Here is a 26,237-nt window from a genome sequence, read left to right as displayed (position 1 = left end):
GTGAAAATCAGAGGACACTTTTCTGGAGTTGGTTCTACTGTTCTTGTTCTACTGTGGGTTCCCATGATCTTTCAGTCTTGGCAAGCACAGCCCATCCAGGCATCCAGCGGGTCTCTAAAGCAGGAGTATGGTCTATGAAGGGCGCCATGCAGATAGGAATGACATAATTCAAACGTGAGAGGTCATTAGCACCTTGGACCCAATTTTCCTACCAATGCCTTGCCCTCCTTCTCTAAGGATGTCCCACACTCTCCTGATCAAGTGACATGTTGCCATGGAGACTGTAGAGTTTCCCAGGCCTTGATGGAGGGACACTTGGAATCACAGATACCACGGTCAGCAGATCTCTGGCACACACAGTAGGGGCTCAGTAAAGAGAGGGAGGAAAATACCAACTAAGAAGAGCACCCTGTGAACAGGACAGTTTTTCTTCCGAGGTGACCAGCACTCACCGTAACTTCTTGCCAATCCTCTCCTCTTCATGAAGATACTTCTGCCTCTCTTGCTCCACCAGGGTGCGCTGCCGTTGTACCGGATCCTCCAGTCTCTTCATTGTCTCCTTGACTTTGCTACTGATTTCCAGCTCAGCCTTCTTCATCATCGCCCTCAGAATCTCCTGGTTCTGCAGCTGTCGAACAAAAGAAATCAGCTTCCATTGGCTTCGCCCGTCTGCCACCACGAAGACTGAAAGAAAGCCCCGCTGTCTTCAGAAGGGGGCTCGGAGAAAAACCCCAGCTGAATCTTTATTTTGGTAAGAAAGAGAAGAAAGCAAGGACTGTGTACAGTGTCGCTTCCTCAAGGAACAGCTGAGCTTTAGCAAGCAAATGACAGCCGAACTTGAGCTTTTGTGTCTATAAAAAGGGAGAAGCTTTTCTACTTCTTGGCTACTGTCTCACACACACGAGGCACACACTCTGACGGACATGATTTTACAGAGAGGAGCCAAGAGCACTAGTGTTGGAAGCCAAGTAGATCAATCAACCCTCGATCGTTGGCCCACAGAGACTTGAGGCATACCATTGCTCTCCATTTCACTTTTCTCTGATGATGTGGGCTCTGCTTTCCTTGGCGGAACTACTCTGGGGCTCTCAGGAATACGTACCAACCATTGGCTTGACAGGAATTTTTCAGAATGTCTTTAAAAGTGAATCTGTACTCTGGTTTGTTTGGCTCCAAGTCTCCGTACCATGGAATCACAGCTTCCTACCATGTGACACTCAGCATTGATAGTGACAGTGATAATGAGTCCAGAGGAGACCAAGGCTCTTGGGAATTTACTAATTTCACTAAAATCATGTCCATTTGACAAAGACTGCATGTGTATCTAAGATCACAATTTCCATAGTTTCCAGAACTCTCTGGTTTTTCATCTCATGGAGCATACAGCATGCAAGTTTGTAGCTAGGCTTTCTAAGACACTTGTCAACACTTGCATCCTTGGGACAGGTCAATGATAGGCTTTCATATGTCCATGAAGGGGATGCCTTTCATCAGCCTCAGCAGCAGTGACTGCACTATATTCCTTACATTATCTCTAAGTCCCCCTGAAATACCAGAGAGACTTTCAGTTATTTTCAGGACCCTTCTCCACTACATGGCATCACCTCACAGGAGTGGGGACCCTGTTGTCATCTTCGCACTGAAGGGAAGTATAGTTTGACCATAGTACCACTGGTTCAAAGCCTCATTATGGTCTCCATTACCCAAGTAAAAAATAAACCGGGTCACATGCAAAGGCATCATTGAATTTCAATGTCAGCGCAAGATTCTGTGTGGTGATTATCAGCTAAAAGGGCCATGAATGTTACTAGTTTCCATACTGTTAATAAGGAAGTGTGGTAACAGGACAATGCTTTTGGCTGGTTGTGGTGATTTAGGGAGACAATTGAAAAAAATGTTTAGGATAGCATCTGGTGCAAATCTAACTTTGAGTACATACCAGCCATTGTTATCAGAGAGCAGAAAGCTGGGGGTGGAGCCTGTGGCTGCACCTGGGAGGGAGCCAAATAAAAGTGTGCCACTCTTGGTGACCTCTGTGACTCACAGTCATGTTCACAGAACTTTGTTAATGTCCTTTCCTTGTGCTCCTAAAATCAGTCAGTGCGTAGCAGTCACGTGCCTCCTTTGCTGTCTGGAGCTCTGTCCTGTCCTTCCTTGAGACAGCCCTTCCTGAGTATCTAGTCTCTTCTCAGCTCTGCCTCCTACACATCCTATGCCCACACCAACACCCTTTAGTCTTTCTGACTTACTGAGCTCCTTTCTGCCACAGTGACCTTGTACCTGCTATTCCCACCTCCTGAAATGGTCTTCCCACTGCCTTGGTAATTTCTGCTCTAGAAAAAGGATCTGGCTCTTTCCGTTCTGCTGCCGCCATGCCATCCAGACTGAGGAAGACCCGGAAAGTCCGGGGCCACGTGAGCCACGGCCACGGCCGCATCGGTAAACACCACAAGCACCCAGGAGGCCGCGGTAATGCTGGAGGCATGCATCACCACAGGATCAACTTCGACAAATATCATCCAGGTTACTTTGGGAAAGTTGGTATGAGACATTACCACTTAAAGAGGAACCAGAGCTTCTGTCCGACTGTCAACCTGGACAAATTGTGGACACTGGTCAGTGAGCAGACACGCGTCAACGCTGCAAAGAACAAGACTGGAGCTGCTCCCATCATCGATGTTGTGCGATCAGGCTACTACAAAGTTCTGGGGAAGGGAAAGCTCCCTAAGCAGCCTGTCATCGTGAAAGCCAAATTTTTCAGAAGAGCTGAAGAGAAGATAAAGGGTGTTGGAGGTGCCTGTGTCCTGGTGGCTGGAAGCCACCCAGGGAGGTTAATTAAATGCTAACATTTAAAAAAAAGAAAAAGAAAAAAAAAAAAAAGAAAAAGGATCCAATAACATCTTTCCAACAAATGACCGTAAGCAGCCATCTTGATAACAGAGAGCAGTGGAAAGCCCAGAATTGTTCTCTAAGTGGTTGAATTAGGGAGTGACCCCCGGCTCAGGGGAGCCTTGGTCTCAGCCTGTGCTGCAGAGGCTGCGGCAGATCTATGGTCAACACTGTATAGGTCAATGAAACATCAACAGTATCCCTGCCTTCTGCTCAAATTCAGGGCTACGGAGCAAGCTCCACAGAGCTCTGTCTGGGATGGGGAGGTACCATGAGTGGAGATGGATTTGTAAGGCACAAAGAAGTACTCGATTCAATATTTGTAAAGGTTATGGATGCCTAGGTGCTTGTGAGAGAAGCATCTCATTTAACTGGGATGCAAACTGAGCATCGGGAATTTTCTGACCTCCTGAGTGATTGTGTTTTGCCACCAAGGACAGTGTCATGGTCTAAGAAAGGGGCCCATGAAAGGAGAGATGGTATCACTGTGCCAAGAGCTAGGGCACAGCCCTTGGCCATAACCCTCCTGGCCACACCCACAAAGAAACAAGGAACACTGCAATCTCATTAGTAGTAGACATTAAAATGGCTATCAAAATAGGAATTATTGCTGGGAGGGCCTTCACATTGAAAGTGGAAAGTAGGAAAGAGAACCCCCTCCTCGAGAGGTCATGTGACTTGCTCAGGCTCATTTAGCAGTTGTCGGCTCAATCAGGGTTAGGAACAGGTCATTTTATCCTGACTCCCTAATTGCTCTTCTATCCAGACAAGCGTCTTGCTCTAGGCATACTCTCTGGCACATATACCATTTCTGAGACAGCTATGGACAGACAATTCCATGTAACACAGAAGTGAGTTACTGCGCTGACAGAGTAGAAGAGGACTGGCGGATCCTAAGGGTTAGGCTTTATTAGTCTCCTCGACAGGAAGGAGACTTCCTGGGATTCAGCTGAGGGGACGGAGAGGGAACTGCTTATGGCACTGTGAGGAGCAATTCCTGCAGGGAAAGGCCGAGCTAGATAATTCTGAGTCCACTTCCCTACCCTCTCCTAACCTACCCTGCCTTGGTACTGCCATTATCTCCTGGCCATGAGAACGCCCTGGTTTATCCCGCAGAGTGCCAACAGGAAGCAAGGGCAAGACTTTGATCCACAGATGTGTCTGTCTTAATCCATCTCTGTATCTGAGAGCATGGGTAAAGTCTGTGGGTCTGTTTGCCTTTAAGTTGATGAAAGCCCATCAATGCTGTGAAGGGACAGTATACAAACAGTAAGATATACATGTTCACATTATGGTCACACTGCTCCATAAGTCCACAAATGTGTCCACCAGTAAACACCACTAAAAAGAGAGATGTTCTCTTGTCGTTTCAAATATTTCTTTCATAATCTCTCAAGTTCACAACCTCTAGCCCAAGAAAACCACCCATGCTTCTGTTCTCACAGAATACTTCCTCCTGTCCTAGAACATCGTGCAAATGGAATCCCACATTGTCCATGGCATCTGGCTTCTTTTATTCAGTACTCCCAGCCCCAGTGCTGAGATGGAACTCAGGGTCCTGCATGAGCTAGGCAACTGGTCTACCCCTGAGCTACAACCCCAGCCCAGCCCGGAGCTTTTGAGATTCCAGCAATGGTAGTTCAGCAGTTCATTCTTTTTATGGCCAAGTGACATTCCCTCGTATGGACTTACTAAATGTTTTACATTTTGACTTGATTCTGGTGATCTTGCTCAAGTCACTTATTTCTAATGGCACTCTTACAGATCCCTTTCAGTCTCACAGGCAATTGTATTGTTTGTGAGGAGAGACAAGTACACTTTTACTTTCCTGCCATACACCTGCATTTCCTTTGCTAGCTTTGCGGCGCTCAATAAGATATTCAGTACAGTGCCAAATAGTGATACTTGACTTCCTTCCGCTTGGCTCTTGCTTTTACTGGGCTCATGTATGGGGTTTCACTAGCAATACCATTTCCTATGGGATGAGGAAGGCACTTTTTCTATGGACATTGCCGAGTGTTGGTGTCACTGACGGTGAGTTCCAGCATGCTTCTCTTGTATTTACTGAGAGGCTATGCCTTTTTTATTCTGTTGATAGGTTCGAACATGCCAACTTATATTTCTATGCTAAAGAACTCTGGTATACTTGAGATAATTATCTTTTAATACATTACTGAACGTCATGGCTATTATTTTGTTAAGGGTTTGAGACCTTTATTTTTGCAAGGGCTACTACTGGTCAGTGACTCTCCTACCTTTGGTTTTGTTCTTAGGGTGTGTGCTGGTTAGATTTTATCAACTTGACACAAGCTAGAGTCGTCTGGGAAGAGCGAACTTCAATTGAAGAATTGAAGATCCTTCAGACCATGATGAGATTGGCCTGTGGGCATGGCTGTGGGCCATTTTCTTGATTAACGATTGATGTGGGAGGACCCAGCCCACTGTGAGCAGGGGTACCACAGGGCTGGTGGGCCTTGGTTTATATAAGAAAGCAGGCTGAGCAAGCCATGGAGAGCAAGCCAGTAAGCAACACCCCTCCACTGCCTCTGCTTCAGTTGCTCTTTGGGCTTCCCTTCCTGACGGACTGTGATTGGGATATGTAAGCCAAATGAACCCTTTTCTCTCCTGATTGCCTTTGGTCGTGGTGTTTATCATGACAATACAAAGCTAACTAGGACAGGGTGACAGTGACTTCATGAGAAAAGCTGGGTACTAAGCATCCTCCCTTACTGATCCCACCCCCCTTGGGGCCTTTGAAGATGTCATTAAACTGTTTTCTGTCTTGTCTTGTTTCTGAGGAGAAGTGAGTATTAATCCTGATTTATGTTTCCTCGTAGAAAATGCTTCTCCCCTTCTGTCTGCCTTTTCTATTAATCCTTGTTTTCTCTCGATCTGTTCCCAACATCCATTGCTGTGCTTTCCTTTTAGAGTACCAGCATGGATATTCACTGGGCTCTTTGGTCTGTGGATTTATAACCTTCATCAAATTTGGAAAACTTGCACCCCCTCTCTCTTGTAATAGTTTCCTTTCCCCACGGACCCTTTAATACTGCTGCATGGGTCACTGAATTTTAGTGTCATTTCTTCTTGACTCTTAGATGGTTTCTTTTGCTGTTTTCTATTGCTTTCTTTGGCCAGTCCCTCATCTTTTAAGTCTATCCAGATACTGCTTTTTGTTTTAACTATCCAAAGCTCTACCCTTAATCTCTTGTAGCATTGGTTCATGTTTTGTTCAAAATCCTTGAGAATAATTTGAATGACTTTTTGAAGTCTTTGCTACTGATGTCATTATCTCCATCACTTCTGGTTGGCTTCTAGTGGCTGAGTTTTCACAGATCATATATATATGATTATTAATATATATTAATAGTAGTTTTTGATTAGATGTTGGGCATGGAGTATTAGCTTTCATTGTTTTCCTTACAGATTTTGGGTATTCTCCGACAGACCAGTTATGTGTGGCTCATTTTGTTACTAAGAGGATTATTTTTAACTTTTTGTAGAGAGAATCTAGGGTAGTATTCACACTAGGGCTACTTTGGTCCAAAGACTGGGATATAGCCCTTTTCTAGTCTGTACTTAATGCTGAGGTACCCAATATGGCCTCTTCAATTTTGCTTGTGAAAACTTGAACTGCTCTAGGCCTGGGTGGTCTCTAGGAAGATTTTGGCTTGCTAGTTTACCCACATGGTCTTTACTTGGCCTACAGGTCTGTTCATCCTACACATACTTGGTTTATTACCCAATAGCTAGCCCACAGATGAACACAGTCCTTTCTGTACACAGACATCTTTTATTTGGCACTCCATTCCACAAATGCTTGCTGCTTCAGCTCTCTGAACCATGATTTTATCTCTTTAGCCCAGAAGATGACCACAGGACTGCCCGAGTTTCTGCATTACATCTGGAGAGTACCTCCAGGCAGATGCATGGGTCAACCGGGGATTCGTCTCCTTTATCTCCATCCTTCTGAGCAACCCAGGCCCAAGTTCTCTGTTGTCCAGCATCTGCAAATCGTGCTCAATAGTTTCCAGTTCTCTAGCTGTCAACAATGGGATAGTGAGTGGAGCTGCAACTACTCCCTCTTAGCTAGAAACACAATTTATTGAAAATGCCTGTGATGGTTTTATAAGCATACTTAGAATGTTCTTGGCCATTAAATCTTTAATTGGGCCAAGTGAGTTATCCATGTCAACTTTATGAATAATGTAGGAAACTGTTTAAATCTAACTGCCTCAAAATAGCCCTGCACCTTCTAAGCTCATCCCTGACATGGTAGGTGAAACGATCCTTGACCACATGGCCAGCTGGCAAAATGGACCAGCTGTTGCAGTCTGCCCGGAACACTGAGCAGTGGTTATACCACAAACCAGGAGTTTGGGATTGAAAACCAGACCCCAGAATGACTCCTAACCACCTACATAACATCCCCCAAGGCTTCAGGGAACAAAATAAACACTGCCTGCTCATGGACACATGTCATCTGGGTGTTGTCTTAGCATCTTACATAGTCTCTTGTCTGTAGATCTGACTGGAATTTGGTAAACTGTTCAGCAACTTAACTGTCAACTCCTGTATCAGTTCCATTTATCATTTCTGCCTTGGTGGAAAAAACAGTCTGTCCTACAAGGGCCACGTTGTGGTATGCTTTCCTCTGGGACACACATTCTCCTGACTATAATTTTGGTCATCAGAAAATAAAAGACTCTGGCATAAAAGATACATTAAGATAACTGTTGAATTATGTCAGGCTGGATCCTAGGGCTCTGGAAACTGTAGCCTCTTCTTTAATGTTGATCCTCCCTCATCAGAGGAAAAACAAGATTCCCAGAAACCTTAAAATTGTAACACTAAGTTCACAATAACCTGATTTTTTTTTTAAACTTATCAGGAAGCTGGATAAAGAGATAGGGGGCTAAAAAAAATGTGAATTGGAACAATAGAATGTATCCATTCTGTTGATTTGGTGAAGTCCTGACTGTGATCTCCACAGAACTTGTTTTCTTCCAGAAATACATTTTTCTCCTCAACTCAGCGAGAGAGACAGAAATGCAGTCACCTCTGTGGATCTGGAATTCTTTTGGAAAGAAAAAAAATCTATTCACTGGGACATTCTGTAGGAAAGGAATTATTCACCATTAGAAAAAAAATGGTTTATTATTTATAAATCACATCAGGAAAAGTAATGGACAGGGATGATCATCTGTTGAAGAGAACATTTATTGAGTTACAGAGTTCTTTGTTATGGTCTTTGTGGACCCAGAGGTTACTTGGGAGTAAGAACACAGCAGTGGAAATATTCCATCAGCTTGTGGCTTGTAGCAAATCTGATGAAGCAGAGGAGCCACAGTTGATGAGCACAGTTTGGAGTGGTTTAAGTTACCATCTCCTTCTGGGCTTACAGAGCAGTGGCGTACTCATTCGCATCCATTTTAGCATTTGTAAGAGCTGACTGATCCTGGCATGCCTATGAGGCTTCTCACTGGATTGAGCATTCAGAATAACATGAAAGCAGTAATTTTTACCCAGGAATATTCTAGAACCACTAGCCTACCTGTCAGTCCATACCACTGAAGTCAGACTGGCTGGGTGACTCAGTATATGTCCTTTGTGAAGGACCCTCGAGGTGACTCCAATGGGTGGAGCATGTCTTGTCTACTGATAACTCGTATGAAATTGGAAGACAGTGAACCACATGGAGAGGGACTTGGTTGTTTCAATGGCCTTATTGACATCATTTCCCCCATCTAACCACTCCTTGGGTCTGCTTCATATTTTTATTCCTGAGAAGTATCTATCACTTCTGGAAATGAAATGTTCACATATGATGATCTGCTACAGCCTAGGGCTTATCAATGATTTAATTATCTAATTACTGGAGCAGGCTGCCAAACACAAAAGGGTTCATTCAGTTTCACTATTTTATAACACAGCTCAAAGAACACTGGAATTTCTAATTTAATTTTTGTTCTTTTGAGACTCTTCTAGTGAGCTCTTCGTGTCTCTAATGATAGCTCTATTACTGGATTCATAACCACTATGGAGCTGCATTTTATATTGCGTGCAGGATAATACAGGTGCTGAAGGAGGCTCAGTGCTGCCACGGCTTAATTATTCTCAATTGTTCTTGTATTAAATAGACTCCCTTGGCTGAAAAGACAGACGTTCATGGAGGAGGGGAGCCTGGGACACTGAGAATACAAAGACTGGGGCGGAGATGAGGTGAGGATGGCAGCCAGGTTAAGAAACAACGCACGTATTTCCCCCCCTGTGTCCGCCCTGGAAACTGCTAACACTTCTAAGCCCAAGAGCTCATTGCTCATCTTCATTTACTCCCAGAGAGAATCAATGAAGTCGAGTGGTTCTACAGGGATAAAGAAACCCACAGGGCTCGGCTAGTATCACTAAACCTTGGTCAAGAACTTTCTTGTTAAGAAACGGACAGTTTTACACTGTGCTGACGTAGGTTCGAGAGTTCACAGGGGTGGTAGGTGGTAGGAGATCTCTTCCAACCATCCCAGAACCAAACAAGGCCATGTACCAGCCAAGGAGGTAACATACCCACAGTAATAAATGTGCCTCAAATGCTTATGAAATAGCTAAGGCAACTGTGCTCATGACAAAGCAATGCCACTCATGTCCCCAAACCAACAGTTGCTCACTTTGGAGAGCAGTTAGGGCCTACTATAGAAATAATAGATTCAGTTTGCGAGGGGGGGCGTACTACAACGTGGGACTGGATAGGGGGTGTCCAATCAGGAACACAATTTCCAAACAGCCAGCAGGTGGGGCTAAAAGTCAGCCGCAGTGTCAGGAGGGGGCATGCTGTGGAATAATCCTTCTGTACATTGAAAATATGTGTTGCTCTCATTATTAATAAAAAGCTGATTGGCTGATAGTTAGGCAGGATTTTTTTGGGCATAGAGAATTCTGGGAAGAAGGGCAGAGTCTGGGGAGTCGAGAGCCAGACACAGAAGAAGCCATGTGGGAAGTTCATAGATGAGGTAAACAAGCCTTGGGGCAGCACATAGATAGATAGAAATGGGTTAAGTTGTAAGAGCTGGCTGAAGCAAAGCCTAAGCTATCAGCCGATCATTTATAATTAATATTAAGTCTCTTGTGGTTATTTGGGACTAACTGCTGGGACAGAAAAACTCTGCCTACAGGGGCAGACTCCAGACAAACTGGGAAAGAAATTGGGAGGTGACAGGTGGTGTCTGACCTACACGCCTGTCCTTTGGCCTTGGGAGCACCAAACAATTGAGTTTTAATTATTCTCTAACACTTAAAAGTGGAAGTGTTTTTATATCAAACCTTATTTCCAGATTTTCTAGGAGTACTGAAAACATCCAGAAACATGGCGTCTAAGTTCACAGGGATAGGGATGGCTGGAATTGAGCAACAGCTGCTTTTTAAAGGGGCTGATTCCTTTGTCCCTCCTTGCTTCCTCTGTCCCTTCATTGTTAGGACACTGAGGACTGAAAACATTCTACTCTGTCATTCCAACAACCGACAGAGACACTGCACTTCATTGCAAAACCAATTCATTTTTACTCTCATTCTCTCCCCGCCCCCTTCCTACCTTCCTTTCCCTTCTTTGCAGAGAGATGGCTCAATGCACAAGAGTACTTGGTGTACAAGTATGAGGACCTGAGTTTGAATCTCTAGCACTCAGATAAAAAACAGGGCATGCCTGCACAGTCCTGTGATCTCAGCATTGGAGGACAGAACAGGTAGATCCCAGGCTCTCAATGGCCAGCCAGCCTAGCTGAAACAGCATGCCTCAAAGCAATACAGTGAAGAGCAATAGAGGAGGAACCCCAAGGTCCTCTTCTGACCACTGCACACACAGGTGCATGGGCACACACCTGCACACTTACATGCATACACCACATACACATATATGTCCACCCCATACACATGAAATGAAAAAAAAAATCTTTTTGCAAGGCAAAGGGAAGTCCATCTGAGATGGACTTTCACAGATGCCATGACTCAGAGGTGATGTAAATAGAGATGCACCAAGTGTTCCAGGTTAGGTCTAGGACAGAGAGAAAGAGTGGTGGATGGTGGTGTCTGAGCACTAAGCAGCGTGGGCTGTTTTATCAACCCTCACCATGTACTCCAGGGTCTCAGAGGAGGTCTTCCAAAGCAGCTGCCCTTATTTTACATTTTAATTTTAACTGAAAGTAGGAGAGGTGGTTTGGGGACAGGATCTTATCATGCAGTAGGCTGGCCTCAAACTCATGATCTTCCTGCCTCCCAGTGCTAGGATAGAGACCTGAGTAATGACTCCATGCCTGGCTCTGGCAGCCCCTCCCCCTTTCCCACTGCTAGACACTGGTGGCGGGAAAGCACATTCTTAGCTTTAATTAGGTGGGGAAACATGCTGGGTTTATGCCACTGGGGTGCAGAAGTTTCTGTGGTTCCAAGTCCTTTCCTGCCTCTACCTCACCACGTGGGCGTTGCTTCTACTAGCCACAGAGGAGCCCTGCCCATGTGGCTGCCCCAGCTCCTGGGTGTGTTCAACTTTTAACAATATTTGGATTACGAGCTTCTTGAAGGAGGCCAAAGAGATGCCTCCATAAAGCCCAGGCTAGAACTATGCCCTCCGTGTCCAAGTCCTTGTCAAAGGCAGGGAGGGCGAGGCTGCGCCGGAGGCAAACAGGTGACCTCATGCCGTGTTGTGCCTCCCAACTCCTTAGGACTCAAGCCAGGAGATGGATTATCCCACTTTGCCAGATTGACAGTGTTTGCTGACCAAGACCTAGGATGGGAAGGGTTATTTTTGCCTTCCCTTTGATCCCCTATTTCATTTCATATACCCCTCGGTGATGAAAAGGACAAAGGAAACCTGGAACATACCACCCAGATAAAATGCACATGTTCTGTTCTCAACATATCATCCACAGTAGCTTTTGGGTTTTTTTTTTTTTTTTTTCACCCTTATTAATTCATCTTCTACGCTAAACTCATGGTTCTTGAGGAGGAGGGGGAACTGTTTCCCGAGGAGGAGGGAGGGGCTTCCACCATGCGGAGAGCTGGCAGCCTTGGCTGGTAGCACGCTCCATGGGGCAGCTCTCTTCCACAAAAGCAGGTCCTGGAAGGTTCCTTCTCTCACGTAAAGCACTTACTGTCAAAGGGAGTTGTCATACACTGGCTATAGTTACAGGGGAAGTTCTAGACCAGGCTTCCGGGGAAACAAGGAAGTTCTAGACCAGGCTTCCGGGGAAACAAGGAAGCTGTGCCGTTATGATTACATGTGGAGGACCTTCAATTAGCTCCTGGGGAGAGTAGGTCCTGGGGCCCAGGGAAGTCATGCAGGGCTGGGGCTATGGGGGAGAGAGAAACCAGATCAAGAGCCACTCAGATAGGGACACATCTGTGAGAAGTACCTGGAGCTGCCTCATTTGCTGGAGCTGGAGCCTGAGTTCAGCCACGTTCCGCCTCATGTCAAGCAGGCTCATGTGGATGGATGAGGTTGCGCCGGCAGGCAGGGGTTGACCGGGGGGCAGTGGGGACTCCAAAGTGCCCAGACTCTTCCCAGCAGAAACATGGACCGTTCCTGTGAGGAAAAAAAAAATAAAAATATAAAAAAACAAAACAAAACAAAACAAAACAGCAGAGGCCTTAGAATGCAGACAGCGCCTGAGCTGTGAGGCCTATCTCCACACAGATGACTAAAAAATTAATTATGAACAACATCAGAAAAACAATAGGTCACAGAATGCTAAGAGTTGCAGTGTGTAACCATCATATTCTAGAAGCTTCACTGTCGTGAGATGGCAGAGCGGTACTGTAAGCATGATGTCATGTCAAGGAAGCTAAGTGTCTATGCTCCTGCCAGCTCCTCTGTTTCCATCCATTTCCCCTCCCTCCGCCCCTCTGTCCGTCCTTCCCTCCTTCTCCATCCCCCATGCTGTGATTTCTCCACCTTCCTTTTTCTTTTTTCTCTTTAATTACATAAGGTTTCACAGACAAAAGTTGAAAAGTATATAGAACAAATAGTAACAGCATTTCTGGCTGCTGGTATTCCAATAATCTTATTGCTAAATTTTAGATTTTTAAAATCTGTAATATATATATATATATATATATATATATATACATATATATATATATAATCTGTCATTCTGGAGTAGGGGAGGATTTAATTTAATTTCTGGGCCTTCACAGAGCATGCTGTGTGACTGTCCCCTGCTGGCAGGTGGACATGGGACATGGTGGAGATGGGAAACCAATCAAAAGAGGGTACGCTTGGCTAAGTCCTCACAGGTTTCTAAATCCGAAAGAAGTAAGATTTCTGTGCATTGTCACCCTTGGTAAGAAAACACGATTTTACTTAACAGTTCTTCAGGAAAGGAATCAAACCGAAAGGCAACGGAAAGAAACGTCTAGGCTGGGACACAGCTCGTGGTGGATTACTCAGGCCCGGGCTCTGCTCCCAGCACTAAAGGGCTGATGTAGAGAGGGAAAGCTTCTCAGGTCTTCTCCAGCTGCCACAGTCTCTGTCTTTGGTTCAACTTACATAAGATTTGTACATTTTGCGAGCCCACTGGGGAGGGTCCTGAGCTGACGTATGACTTACAGAGCCAGCAAGGTTTAAAGAACCTTTATTAGATGGTTCGGGCTTTTAAAGAGAATGCAAAGATATGGAACAGGCTCCAGAGTAAATGCTGAATCTCTCTCTCTCTCTCTCTCTCTCTCTCTCTCTCTCTCTCTCTCTCTCTCACACACACACACACACACACACACACACACACACACACACACACACAGCACTTCTGGCTATTCTTATGGAACAGGCCCCCAGAGTAAATGCTGAATCTGTATCACCCATCACACCCACACACACACACACACACACACACACACACACACAGCACTTTGGACTATTCTATGAGCCTTAGCAGTTGTTCACACCATCACCAGTCAGGACTTGAAAAACTTATACGTGTCCCCGTCCCTTACACACAGATCAAAGTCACCCTCAGGAAAGTCAATATTTGCCATGTGTGCAGCTGTTGAAGACTGTTTTCCACTGTGAGGTACAAAGGAAGAGAACATCCCGTGACATCTCTTGCTACAGCAGTGTGTCATAATTAACTTAGTGTCTTCCAAGGTCAGGTATTCTGACAGGGAACAGCTATCAGTTCCAAGTTGTCGCTTTTGAATCAGACAGCTTATGCCTTGTCTGTAGGCAAACGCATGTGTACATGCATGAGAATACTCCTGGCATTACACCACACATCACCTGTATAGTAAATGGAACCGCCATGGTATCTCTCTGTTAAAATGACACTGTGAACGCCAGTCTGTCCTGGCAGTTCCTCAGCCATTAAATGAAGGCCCATTCCTCCTATATACCTTGTGATCCTTGTATGCTCTGAGGGTACCAGCTTACCTCACCAATCTTATTTATTTATTAATGTGTGTGTGTGTGTGTGTGTGTGTGTGTGTGTGTGTGTGTGTGTATGTGTACATGTCGATTCCTACCTTCCAACTTTCAGTGGGTTCTGGGATCAATCTTGGGTTTCCAGATCTGCACAAGAAGCACCTTTACCTGCTGGGCCAACTCTTACAGAACACAGGCTCCAGTCTGCATGTTTTTGTTATAGCTGAATGCTGACATCAGGCTTCAGAAACATTTTCAAAAACCAGTTTCTTTCTGGAATCTCTAGTATTTAAGAATCCGTCTTTTTCAATAACATCTGGTTCTATTGCACGTGGTCTTTAGTTCCACCAATTCACTGGCATGGCTGCTCATCAAGGGGCCAGCTATGGCCACTCCCCAGGGAGAGTGACTTCAACTAGCATGCCACTGGTCTGCCAGTCACTTCTCTCCTTTCCTGTCACACTGAAATGTCTTTCCCTTGACTTTTCTCTCTGATGCTCCAGCTTCATCAGTCTGTCTCTTCTCCAGATCCTCCCTCCGTCAGCCTTTGAGACCCGGCTGCCTGCTCTCCTAGGTCTGCTCTTCTCACTGGCCATGGCGTCAGGGGCAATTCCATCCTCTTCCCCTACCTGTCCAGCTCCCCACACTGCCCTCCCCAGACACCACATACCAATGGCCTCAAGTCATCCTCAGCTTCTCCTACAAGCAGATCCAATTCATTATCTCCTCTTACCTCCCCCCAAACTGTCTCCTGCCTCTAGCCATTTGGTTTTAGCCGAGGCTACTATTATCCACTTCAATATTTAGGCCAGAACCTGGAGGCCGTCCTCACTGTCCACTTTGCCATGTACGATCTTGGACAAGCAAGCGCTTATCCATGTTCTTTGTGTACTTGCTCAGATGGGTACTGTTGCTACCCTACAAGCTAAGGAAGTTACCACCTGTAACTGTTTAGCCCAATGTCTGGTGAAGAGTGAAACTTACTGCCCTTGGCTGAATTCTCTGAGCGGAATGGTAGAAAGGACCATCTTTCCCATCTCCACCCAGAGTCTCAGCAAGCACAGAGCATCGGGGGTGACGAATAGCCAGCAAGGATCTATAGCAAGGGCCCTGAAATATGGACTCGGGATGGAGAAGATCTAGTTGCTGAGGACGCCAAGTAGGTCCCCACTCACACTGGAGTCACAAGCCCTGGAGTTGGTCTGCCACACCCACAGATGAGGAGTCACATTCAGTTTCTTGCCAAGTCTAGCAAGAAGAGACAACATACAGTTTGTCCCCAGAATCTTAAAATTATAATTATTATAATCACCCTCCTCCTCCTCGTGTGTATGTATGTGTGTGTGTGTGTGTGTGTGTGTGTGTGTGTGTGTGTGTGTTCGTGAGCACACATGCACGTGTGCACACTGTTACAGGTCAGAGTACAACTCTGGAGTCCGTTCTCCCCTTCTGTGGGTCCTGGGGATTGAGGTTGCCAGGCTTGCTCAAGTGCCTTTACCCACTGCGACATCTCACTGGCCCTTGGTAAGTTAGATCTTACTATGAGTTTTAACAAGCATGCATGTGATGTGAGCTTGATGTACCTTGTTGTGGCGGAGCTAGTACTGGTGTGAGACGTAGGAAGACTGACTGTCAGTAGCTGGGGGACTCTGAACGTTTTAACTCACTGTGAGTCTGTTTCTCGCCATAAGATACAGATGGCAACGTCTTCTCCTCAGGGTTAGGTGTGCTAACTGAGACAAGAGACAATGTAACACACATGGTATGCCTCAGAAGTGGGAGATGTCCTCTGCTCCCTCCTGTCTACAGTAAATTACACCTTTCTAATGTAACCAGGAAGTCTGGACTTCATTTGTGTTGACCTTTGGCCAAATGAGTTCCTTGGCTTCAATATAAGCCTGTTATTTGTCTATACACAGGGATAACACCACTTTCTTATAGTTTACTTCCTAGGACTATAAAAGAATTACTATATTTTGTGCACTGTACTGGCTGCTATGGCAACTAACCCCCTGTGGGCAGTATCTAGCCTTGATACATTCATTAGCAAGAGAAAGACCAAACTGGCCAGAGACTCCCACTACCAATGTCATTGCCAATGCTTTTCAAAAAACACGTGACCACTACCACTGTCTGTCCCCTACAATCCCTGATCACACTTGGAAACATGGCCAAAGCAACTACACTTGTCTCTTCTGCCTTGCTCAAGAGAGACATTTACAAAAATTTCAGACTGAAGGAATCAAACAACCTGTGTATCTTTCAAGGGACTTGTGTATCCTCACATGAAAGGATGAGATCAAATAGGAGGTATGTGGACTGTATGTCACATGTGTGTGGATGTGTGTTCCACTTCCTTATGTGGAACAGGGAAATAAAAATGATACCTACCCCTTGGGGAGAGACATTAATGGGTTAACGCACAAACAGTGCCAGACACACAGGAATCACTCCCTAAATGTTTCCTTATTATTTATTACTCTATAGAAATCGAGGGAGCAGCAGAGCCTACAAACCAGCATGTACATCCTGAGCAGAATGATGTACAGGACACTCATCATTTCCAGAATGGATTCTGGAGGCACTGAAGGCTTTAGTGTTAGTAGTTTCATTTTATTCCCTTAAGTTCATAATAAATAAGAAAATGAGTGAACACATATCCCCAGAGCAAACTGGCAATTGCTCTGAAGTCAAGTTCAGTGATTTCCATGAAATAACTGTCTGGGTTCAGCCCAGGCCATTGGCTGATTTTTTTAGTTGGATGCTGGAGAAGTACCCCTTAGAACTGAGTGCCGGGTTTTGCTCAGCCCAAGTGGAGCCAGGGGGAGGGGTGGGATGTTAGACCTATGTTCCTAATCCTATCCACATTCCTGCGCTGCATGACTAGAAGATGTGGTTTCCCCCAAATGAGGGGTTTCACACAACTGTCTGTTTGCTTCTGTGGAGCCTCAGCATGTGAGCATGCTCCTGCAGTGATCTGTTTCTAACCCAGTGGGCAGGAAGATAGCATCTTCTGCAGGGAGGCCTGCCTGGGGACCCCAGGATCAAGCTGTCACCACACACATGTGGTGATACCAGGAAGTTATGTTGGTGACAGAGTCAGTCCTCCTGCAGGGGAACATTAACATTTAAAAGGAAAGCCCTAAAGCACGTTCATTCATTCTCTTTCCCTATCTAGATTTAGGTAAGTGGTTGCTTCTTCCCATTCACTCTTGTCCATTTGCCTATTACATCCAGGCTAATGTTCTTCCTCAGAGTGCAATCTCCCAATGGCCTCACTTTACAGTTTAGGGACCCCCCCAAGTTGCCTCCACCTGGAAGGATCCTCTCCTCTTTCCCTGCCCTAAGTTCTAGGTACCCTTTGTACTCCTCCATCACCTTTCCAGGGGATGCTTTCAATACAGGCAAGCCCTGCTGGGTAAAGTTTTATCCCATAATTTTTGATACTCAACCTACATCTATTTTCAACTTTTCTGTGGATTTGAAGTTCTAGGCAGGTAGCACCATGGTTTATGTTTACCATATCCACTCTGCACACCAGTGCCTGGAACAGAAGTAAGGTCATATGAGTGAGTGAACAAACCACGAAGGTAATAATTTCTGCATTGCAGTAGCAATGGAGTTGTTTAGGACACCTCGGAATCATACCAGTTGACTTGGAGAAACACCGAGTACTTGTGAAGCCAGCTGGAGCTGACTGAAACTCAGGGCCCTCCAGAGCTCCTGGGAACACTCACCTGCACCATCTGTTTGGTTCCTGTTGGCTGTGGCTTTCATCATTTTCTCACTGAAAGAAAGAAAAAGAGAGTCCAATCTACAGTTTTCCAAGTGCTACTGTCTTTCCTCGACACTTTTATTCTTAAGAGTTAGCAGTGATGGATTAAGCAATGGAGGTGTTTGCCGTCAGCTCCATGACTGCCCGGGATGGGAAAGGCTTCCCAGGTGTGTGTTGATACAGGCAGATGCAGCTGGGCACGCGGTGATTGTTCAGATGGTGGCGGATGTGGACACACGTGGATGGTAGGAACAGGCACTGTGGGCCAAGTGGTCCGTGAAGCCACATGCACTGGGAAGCCCTGTGTCCCTTCTTGGGCCAAAGTGTTACCTTTGTCCAAGAATGACCAGAAGAAAAACAAAACCAAAAGAACAACCCCCACACCATGATTATAAAGATGTAAACATGTCAGCCCTATAATGATCACGAAGAAACGAATTCCAGTGAATGAATGGCTGCAATGATTAAGGAGAAGCAGGTTGATTTTTTTTTTCCTGCATGGCTTGCTTCTTTTTTACCTAGACGCCTCTTTGCTACTACTTGTAATGGGCCCTTTAAAAAGCGCAGACTGAACAAGGCCAGTGAGACTGGCAATCTGCTTCTCCATGGCTTGCATCCTCTCTCTGCAAAACAAGAGAATTATTTGTTAAAACTCTGTTGACTTTCAGACGGGTTCTTCTAGGTGAATGATCCACCTGAGGGCTATAAGAGGTACCACCCAACAGGCTGCCGAAGTCTACCCAAACCTGGAGAACTAAAGATCCTTGGCTGAGGCCAAGATTCATTGGTAAGAGTGGAGAGAGGAGTCTGTGACCTCACAAAAAAGACAATGCATAGGCCAGAAGAGGCCGTCCAGAAAACAGCATCTTTCTGTGATGTTCACACAGCATGTGTTTTCCAGTCTTCGTGCCCTATTTTGTTGTTTACACTGCATCAGAGGAGACCCCAGTGGGACTGGTTATACTCTGGGCCAGGCCCTGCATTCATACATGCCCAGAGGCTGCTCTTCGCAGCTGGGAAGCTGCAGGCTGATTTTGGTGTGAATGATGGAGATATTTGTTGTGTGTGTAGTTATACTTGTTTCATAGCCCAAGGGCAGACAAACAAGTGTCTCTTGTCAACACCATGGAGAATGCAATTGAAATCAATATGAGTTTGGAAGTAGATGATGCTCAGTTTAATGGTGTAGAGGCCTTAGCCTGGAGGATTTTATGGGATTAAGGAAGAAAAATATACTCAACAACTCAATCATGAACACTCTAATAAAAATCCCCCTAGTTACTGCCTATGGACAGGTACTGTACCTTTCTCTTCCGGGCTCTGTGATACTACAGTCAGGTGTTTGAAACAGGCTTGCCTCTCTACGTCTTAGAACATGTGATGGTGATTCCTATTCCACAAACAGCCCACTCATACACACTGTGGCTCTCCAGTGTAAAACAACATTTTATCTGATACTCTGTGAAGACAGAGTAGCAATCCATCCTTTCACCACAGAAACACAACTGGTGAAGCTGGGCTCATGGAAAGACAGGACATCTGCATCCTGAACTTTGTGGTAATCACGAGCATCCTTGAGCTTTGAGGCCTTGAGTCTTGCCTTTGGGCTAAAATCTTTAATGCCTTATCAGTTACGAAGTTTAACTTTGCAATCACCAGCTTCTGACTTGTCAAGTCCACGCGCTTTCTTCCCTTTAAACTGGCAGAACAGCTATGACGAGGTTTCTTGCATGTATGTCATGCAGTGTGAGTAGTTCACGGTGCAAAATGCAAGCAGCCCCACCAAGTGATATACATCTGAACAGTATGATCTCTGCTCTACTGGGGGAGAGATAATCTCAAATGCCAAGTGTGGATACACATCTGTCTCCACAGACTGACTGCTCATATGTCCAGGTACAGCAGTGGATGTCAATCTCTGAACTGAAGCATTTTCAGGCAGGCACCCTTGTGTGCTTGGCTTCCTCTTTACCATGAAAGTATCAACAGGATAAGAAATAGAGTTAGTAAAAATTTCTAATAATGAAATCAGGTTAGTAAAAACTTTCCAGAAAGCCCATGCTTGTTGGTAAGTCATAGTGCCATCTCAGAAGTGATAAGGGTAGCGATTGGCCACCGTGTCTGCCATATAGGAGACACAGACGGACACAAACACTTGGGAAACTACTTCTTTGGGAGAAAGTGCCAGTACAGAGTGAAAGTTGTTTAGCCCTATCATTCACTGCACAGAAGGTCAAGAGAAATGCAATGTGCACAGGTGCACAGCTACAAGAAATAACCAAGAATCTGCTTAAAGAAAAATGACAAGAAAAAATCTTGGCACTGTCACACTGGATATGCACTGCCATACAGTGCAGATCCACTGGCACTGTAACACTGGATATGGAGGCAGAGTAGATTCAGTGGCATTGTCACACTGGCTATGGAGGCAGTGCAGATCCACTGGCACTGTAACACTGGATATGGAGGCAGAGTAGATTCAGTGGCATTGTCACACTGGCTATGGAGGCAGTGCAGATCCACTGGCACTATCACACTGGATATGGAGGCAGTGCAGATCCACTGTCACTGTCACACTGGCTATGGATGCAGTGTGGGTCCACTGTCACTGTCACACTGGTTATGGAGGCAGTGTGGGTCCACTGTCACTGTCACACTGGTTATGGAGGCAGTGCAGATCCAGTGGCACTGTCACACTGGCTATAGAGGCAGTGTAGATCCAGTGGCACTGTCACACTGGCTATGGAGGCAGTGCAGATCCACTGTCACTGTCACACTGGCTATGGAGGCAGTGTGGATCCACTGTCACTGTCACACTGGCTTTGGAGGCAGTACAGATCCAGTGGCACTGTCACACTGGCTTTGGAGGCAGTGCAGATCCAGTGGCACTATCACACTGGCTATGGAGGTGGTGTGGATCCAGTGGCACTTTCACACAGGCTTTGGAGGCAGTGTAAATCCACTGTCACTGTCACACTGGCTATGGAGGCAGTGCAGATCCACTGTCACTGTCCCACTGGCTATGGAGGCAGTGCAGATCCAGTGGCACTTACACACTATTTATGGAGGCAGTGTGGATCCACTGTCACTGTCACACTGGCTATGGAGGCAGTGCAGATCAGGGCTAAATCAATGTTCTAGCAGGTTTCTTGTTGGTCAAAGTATTCATTACCCTGTCTTACAAGAGTGGGTAGCAGCAGCATTAAAAAGACAAACAAAACACCCTGGACATAGGACCATCTTTAACTGGATCATCACTGTGGACAGAATTACAGAGCATCGCAGCAGAGGCAGGGTTGGACCCATGAGGGCTTCCTGGAATTTTCTTTGGATCAGGGGAGATAGGCTTCTCCACTGCCCTTCCCCTCCATAATGGTTTTGGGATGCAGATAGCGAACGACAATTCTTCACTTGCACCCCACTGCCTGATTCTTCAGGGCTCATACCAGCACAAGTGTAGAACAGCCTGGGATGACAGTTTAGATGCTTGGAGCAAAATCCCTATGTGTGATCCAGGTATCTACATGCTTGGTTCCGTACTTAGTAACCAGGAGTTAGGACATGAATACTCCCTGGGTGGCCTCTTCCAGGCTATAGCATCAACAGGGCCACCAGGGAGAAGACACCAGTCAGATGCTGCCAGTAGCTCTTTGACATCCTCCCTGTAGTTTATAGACACTTGAACCAAGCACACAGGGGCCACAGTTCTCTCCCACTCCGGTGTGGTGGAGGCAGTGATGAACAGCACAGAGATGGACAGCACACTGACCACAAGAGTATGCGCCAATGTCTTAGCCCAAACCACTTCATGAAAATACAATTCTTTTGACACATGGTAATGAGAAAACTTTTCCCTTCATATTTAAGCATCAAAGTGTTTCTGGTTTCAGGATTCATTTGAGGGAGATTATCTGATTTATAAATTCATAAATAAGATAGTCTTTCCATTTCATGGTTGGTAATCTGGAAACAATTTTATGGCTTAACTAAATTACAGCAACTGGAAACTTATGCAGCCTTCTCCCGTGATGAAATGTTATGAAGTATGTTTAATGGGAACAGAGGAAAAAAATAAGAGAAATGCAGTGGAAGGAGAGAAATTAAATACAACCCTGTCATTTGACTGCACTGGTAATTCTGTGTGATAACCATCAGAATATTAAGGATGCTTAGGCTAATTCTTGCCAATTTCACTTGGTTTAAGGTATTATGGGCTGGTATAATTACTGTCGAAGAGATGGCTCAAAAATGATTTCATAAACCATTTTATACCATTCCATAAACCATATTTATGTGATTAGTAGGGACGGTTAACTAGTCATTTAGTGCTGTACATCAGCTTGGCCACACAAATCTTTCTTGGGGCCCAAATACAACATGAATTAAAAATACAAGGCAAATTCAGGGAAAGTGCTATTCCCAGCATCAATCAGTCGCTGATTTTGCCAGCATTCTTCCCTGCCCTGGGTCTGTGTGTGCAGGTGAAGAGACGCCTTATTGCTAGAGGGTGGCCCTCGCTGCCTTTGGAGCAGAGGGAAGAAAACCTTTTATGGTTGAGGAAATAGTTTTAGTCAATGAGTTCATTTATGTGATTTTTTTATTCAAGTTTCACCTTTGACCTCTCTTGATTATGGACATGTCTTTGTTCTGAAGGAGGCCTCTTTGAGCCTGGATTAGTTTCTTATCTTTGTATAGCTAAGAAAATTAATACCAATTAGGAATCAAGATAGTACCATACCAGGTGAAGACCAGAAGTTCTTTATGGTGAATCCCAAAAGATTATAATCTTTTATGATTTATTGTTGTTCCTCCTTGCTATCATTGGGGACCTAATCAAGGAGCTTTCCATTTCTGGCCTAAGTTATCCTGTTGGAGGCAAGCTAAATAACCTAGACACCATGATTGCCAACTCTCCGTAGAATCTTAACGTCTCATTGAGGCATCTGGACTTGCTGAGGGGATATGGATGGAGTTGGCAGCTGGAGTCTATTACCCATCTGCCCTCTGCCCTCTGCTTCTGGAGTGAGCAGGAAGACTAGGCATGCTTTGTCCTCCTACTGTGGCTTCAGCCACCTCAACGTGTCCCCCGCTTCTCAATTTAAAATTATTTGGGAGGAGCTGGGAGGCGTTGGGGGAGGGGCAACCATAATTGGAATATAGTTTATGAAAAAACTATTTTCAATTAAAAAAAAAAGATGACAAAAAGAAAAAAAAAAAAAGCAAAACAAAAAGAATTGCTTGTCTTAAGTTGTCTTCCAAAGTCAGGCACCCCTGACTGGTATGTGGGTAATCCCAGCACAGGAAGCTGCCTTTTCTGTAATACCCGAGTTAGTTGTCACATTTCTGTGACTAAATCCCTGACAAGAAGCAATTTCAAAGAGAGATGATTTATTACGTTTCACGGTTTGAGAAAGTACAGTCCATGGTGGGAGAAAGACCCACAGAACTCATGGTGGCAGGAACACATCTCTGGACTCCACACCTCCTGATAGACAGAGTGGGACAGACAGGAGGCCAACAAGCCTTCATCTGATAGCAACTCATGTCCTCCAGCCTGGTCTTCCTAAAGGTTCATAGCTTCCCCAAACAGCGCCACTAGCTGGGGACCAAGTGTTCAAACAGATGGGGGGGTGTCATTTCTTATTAAAATCATAGCCTTATTCCAATCTGCCATGTTTTGTAGCTTTAAGACAACCTTCTTCGGTTCCCTCATTCATACAAACTAGCCCCTTCTCTGTATCTTGGCCTTTCCTCCTTGCTGTCGGCCGTCATCACTGTCTGGATGGTCCCTGGGATTTTTTTTTTTTTTTTTTTTTTTTTTGGTTGTTGTTGTTGTTCCTTATGTTTTCTGAAGTTCAGACGGAATACACTGGCCCTGTTGCTATGGCCTGTGGTGGTCCAATATCCCATGATGGGATACATGTGCTGGAGGAGCACTCTGCAGTGGCAGGATGGCTAGGATGATGAGACCAGGGCTAGGTGGAGAGGAAGGGAGGGGGTAAGGATCCTGATAGCCCCTTCAAGGTATGGTATGCCCTGAATAACCCAACTTCTCTCTTTGGGCCCCAACTCCTTAAGGTTCCATCATTTCCAACAACACTACAGACCAAGTCCTCAACAATTGTCTTTGGGGAGCTTTTTAATTTTTTGCCTCGAGTAAGTGCTACAGCACCCATCCCCTCCATCTTGTCAAAACTCTCCTGCTTCTAGACTCTTTGTCCGTCTTCTGGACCCCATGCTAGGCTGGCTTTGCTTCCCGACTGTCTGAGGAGGGCAACAAATGAGAAGAAATGGCCCCTGTGACACAACCTTACAATGTCATTAAACATCTTTAACAGCCTTACAATGACATCTTACAATGTCATTTTCTGTTGGTTTCAAGGAGATAGGGTGAGGCATCATCTCAGTAGCAGTCATGTTTTCCCGAGCCAGAAAAAATGCAGTGTCTGAGCCAAAGGCGTTTACCTAAGATGCACTGCATTTGACATCCTTACTATTGTTGCTGTTACAATACCCAGGATTGAGCCCAGGGCCTGCAAAGGTGCTCTACCGCCAAGCTGCACCCGAGCCCTGCACCTCACATTATGATGCACAAAAATACAGACTTATGTGGAGAAGTCTGGCTTGAAAGCAAGACTGGAGCCCCATTTATGGATGAGGGTAAAGGCTGTTTATACACATTCTGAGATTCAGAGGGAATGAAAGTCTACAGTGCAACATGAGGAGGAAATGCCCAAGTTGGTGGCGTTCTCTCTCGTTCTTAGTCCTTCACAGACTAGAAACCAATACTGTTTGTTTTCCTCAAGGCCATGGAAAAGGCTAATTATCAACTTCAAGTTCACCTTGACAATGACTTTGGGTGTAGGCACCATGACAGGAAACGGGGAATCATGGCACAGGAGTGTTCTTCTCTTGGTCTCAGGCTTCAGATGGCCTGAAGGGTGACACAGGGAGTCACACCCAAACTAGGCTTCTGTGGTGTGCTTCTGTCCTTGGCACTGTCCACAAAGAGCTCCTGGACAACCAGAAAGAAGTCAACTAGAAACGCAACCCTTCCTCAGAGCTGGCACACGAACCAAACACAGACGCGGAAAGGAATGGATGGGGCTCACAGACTAACATTCTAATGTGGGCGCTACAGCGAGGGCAGCAGTAGCAAGCCAACTGAAACAATTCCAGCCAAAACACGGGCAGAGAATTGATCTAGATTTGGGTTCTGACTTACATAGGTGTGACTTGTCTTTCCTCCACAAATTCAGTCAACATGTATTGTGCTAGGCAGTGTTCTAGGCACCGAAGATACAGAAGTAAGGTTTTACACACACACACACACACACACACACACACACACACACACACACACACACACACACACACACACGGGGTGGGGGAAGGTGAGTCAGGACATGCCTGGATGCCTGGCAGGACTAAGGGGTAGTTGAGTAGTTGAGGAGCTACTGTGCCTACAGTGGAGTGAAGGAAGAGAGGGCAAGAGGAACCAATGCAGGGGGTGGCCTTCTTCAGGTCTCACAGGGGGAGCGAATCCTATCATTTACTTGTAAACGAGTAAACTTTTTGGAATGAAAGGGAGCCACTGGTTACTATGTAAGGACCGCGCGGTAAATCAGACTGGCCCCAGTCTAGCTGGAAAGTGCCCTCTCCCCAGATGTGGGTCACTTGTAGGGCCTTTGGCTCTGACTGTAAATGCAATGGTAGCTGAGGTGAGGACATTCAGGGACTCAAATTTTAATTGGAGCCCATGGCTTCTCTGCTGCGAACAGCCCGAAGTAGATGGACTCGGAGTCGGGAGCCAGCTTAGAAAACCACATGATAGTCAAGAAGAGCCTCTCTCAGCTGATGGCCTTTGGGTGAAGTCCTGAGGCTAAGAGGAGCCAGTCAGGCGGCTCTTCAGTGGCAGCAAGCACCAGGCAGGCGCAACCACAAAGGCACATCTTCAAAGCAGATGAGTCTCTGCCAAGTTCAGACCCAGAGACCAGCACACATGCAGTAGAGTTCATGCTAGGGGGTACCAAAGGTCTGCTTGAGTTTGGCTCCTTAATGTCTTCTAACAGCTGCTGTGCTGAAGGATTCGTCCACAGCCTGTGGTACGACTGGGGGAGTGGAAACTTTAGGAATGGTATCCGGTGGAAGGAGGCTAGGTCCTAGTGGGTATGCCCA

The 26,237-nt window shown here is 45.7% G+C and overlaps 2 protein-coding genes across 8 annotated transcripts in view; one reads left to right on the top strand and one right to left on the bottom strand.

The window, feature by feature from the left end:
• Kiaa1217 (KIAA1217 ortholog) overlaps window positions 1-26,237 on the bottom strand; it is a 309,925-nt gene that overhangs the window by 24,711 nt on the left and 258,977 nt on the right. For 4 of the 7 annotated variants that reach the window (XM_059263665.1, XM_059263669.1, XM_059263666.1 and 1 more), the window contains 4 exons: window positions 18,578-18,682; window positions 18,022-18,071; window positions 12,285-12,454; window positions 453-628 (listed from right to left, as the gene is read on the bottom strand). In XM_059263665.1, the coding sequence (XP_059119648.1) occupies window positions 453-628; window positions 12,285-12,454; window positions 18,022-18,071; window positions 18,578-18,682 (501 nt within the window). The remainder of the gene's footprint in view (window positions 1-452; window positions 629-12,284; window positions 12,455-18,021; window positions 18,072-18,577; window positions 18,683-26,237) is intronic. The other 3 variants (XM_059263667.1, XM_059263670.1, XM_059263671.1) reach the window with 1 other exon arrangement.
• LOC131910347 (large ribosomal subunit protein uL15-like) lies at window positions 2,359-2,846 on the top strand. Its single transcript, XM_059262295.1, has one exon. The coding sequence runs from the start codon at window positions 2,373-2,375 to the stop codon at window positions 2,844-2,846; it is 474 nt and encodes a 157-aa protein (XP_059118278.1). The 5' UTR covers window positions 2,359-2,372.

Source organism: Peromyscus eremicus, chromosome 5, assembly GCF_949786415.1.
Source record: "Peromyscus eremicus chromosome 5, PerEre_H2_v1, whole genome shotgun sequence".
Lineage (NCBI taxonomy): Eukaryota > Metazoa > Chordata > Mammalia > Rodentia > Cricetidae > Peromyscus > Peromyscus eremicus.
Note: the sequence above shows the minus strand (reverse complement) of the source record. Positions and strands in the feature narration are given on the sequence as shown.

Excerpts from the sequence above, each read along its gene's own strand:
- LOC131910347 (XM_059262295.1), top strand. The coding sequence starts at position 2,373 with ATGCCATCCAGACTGAGGAAGACCCGGAAAGTCCGGGGCCACGTGAGC.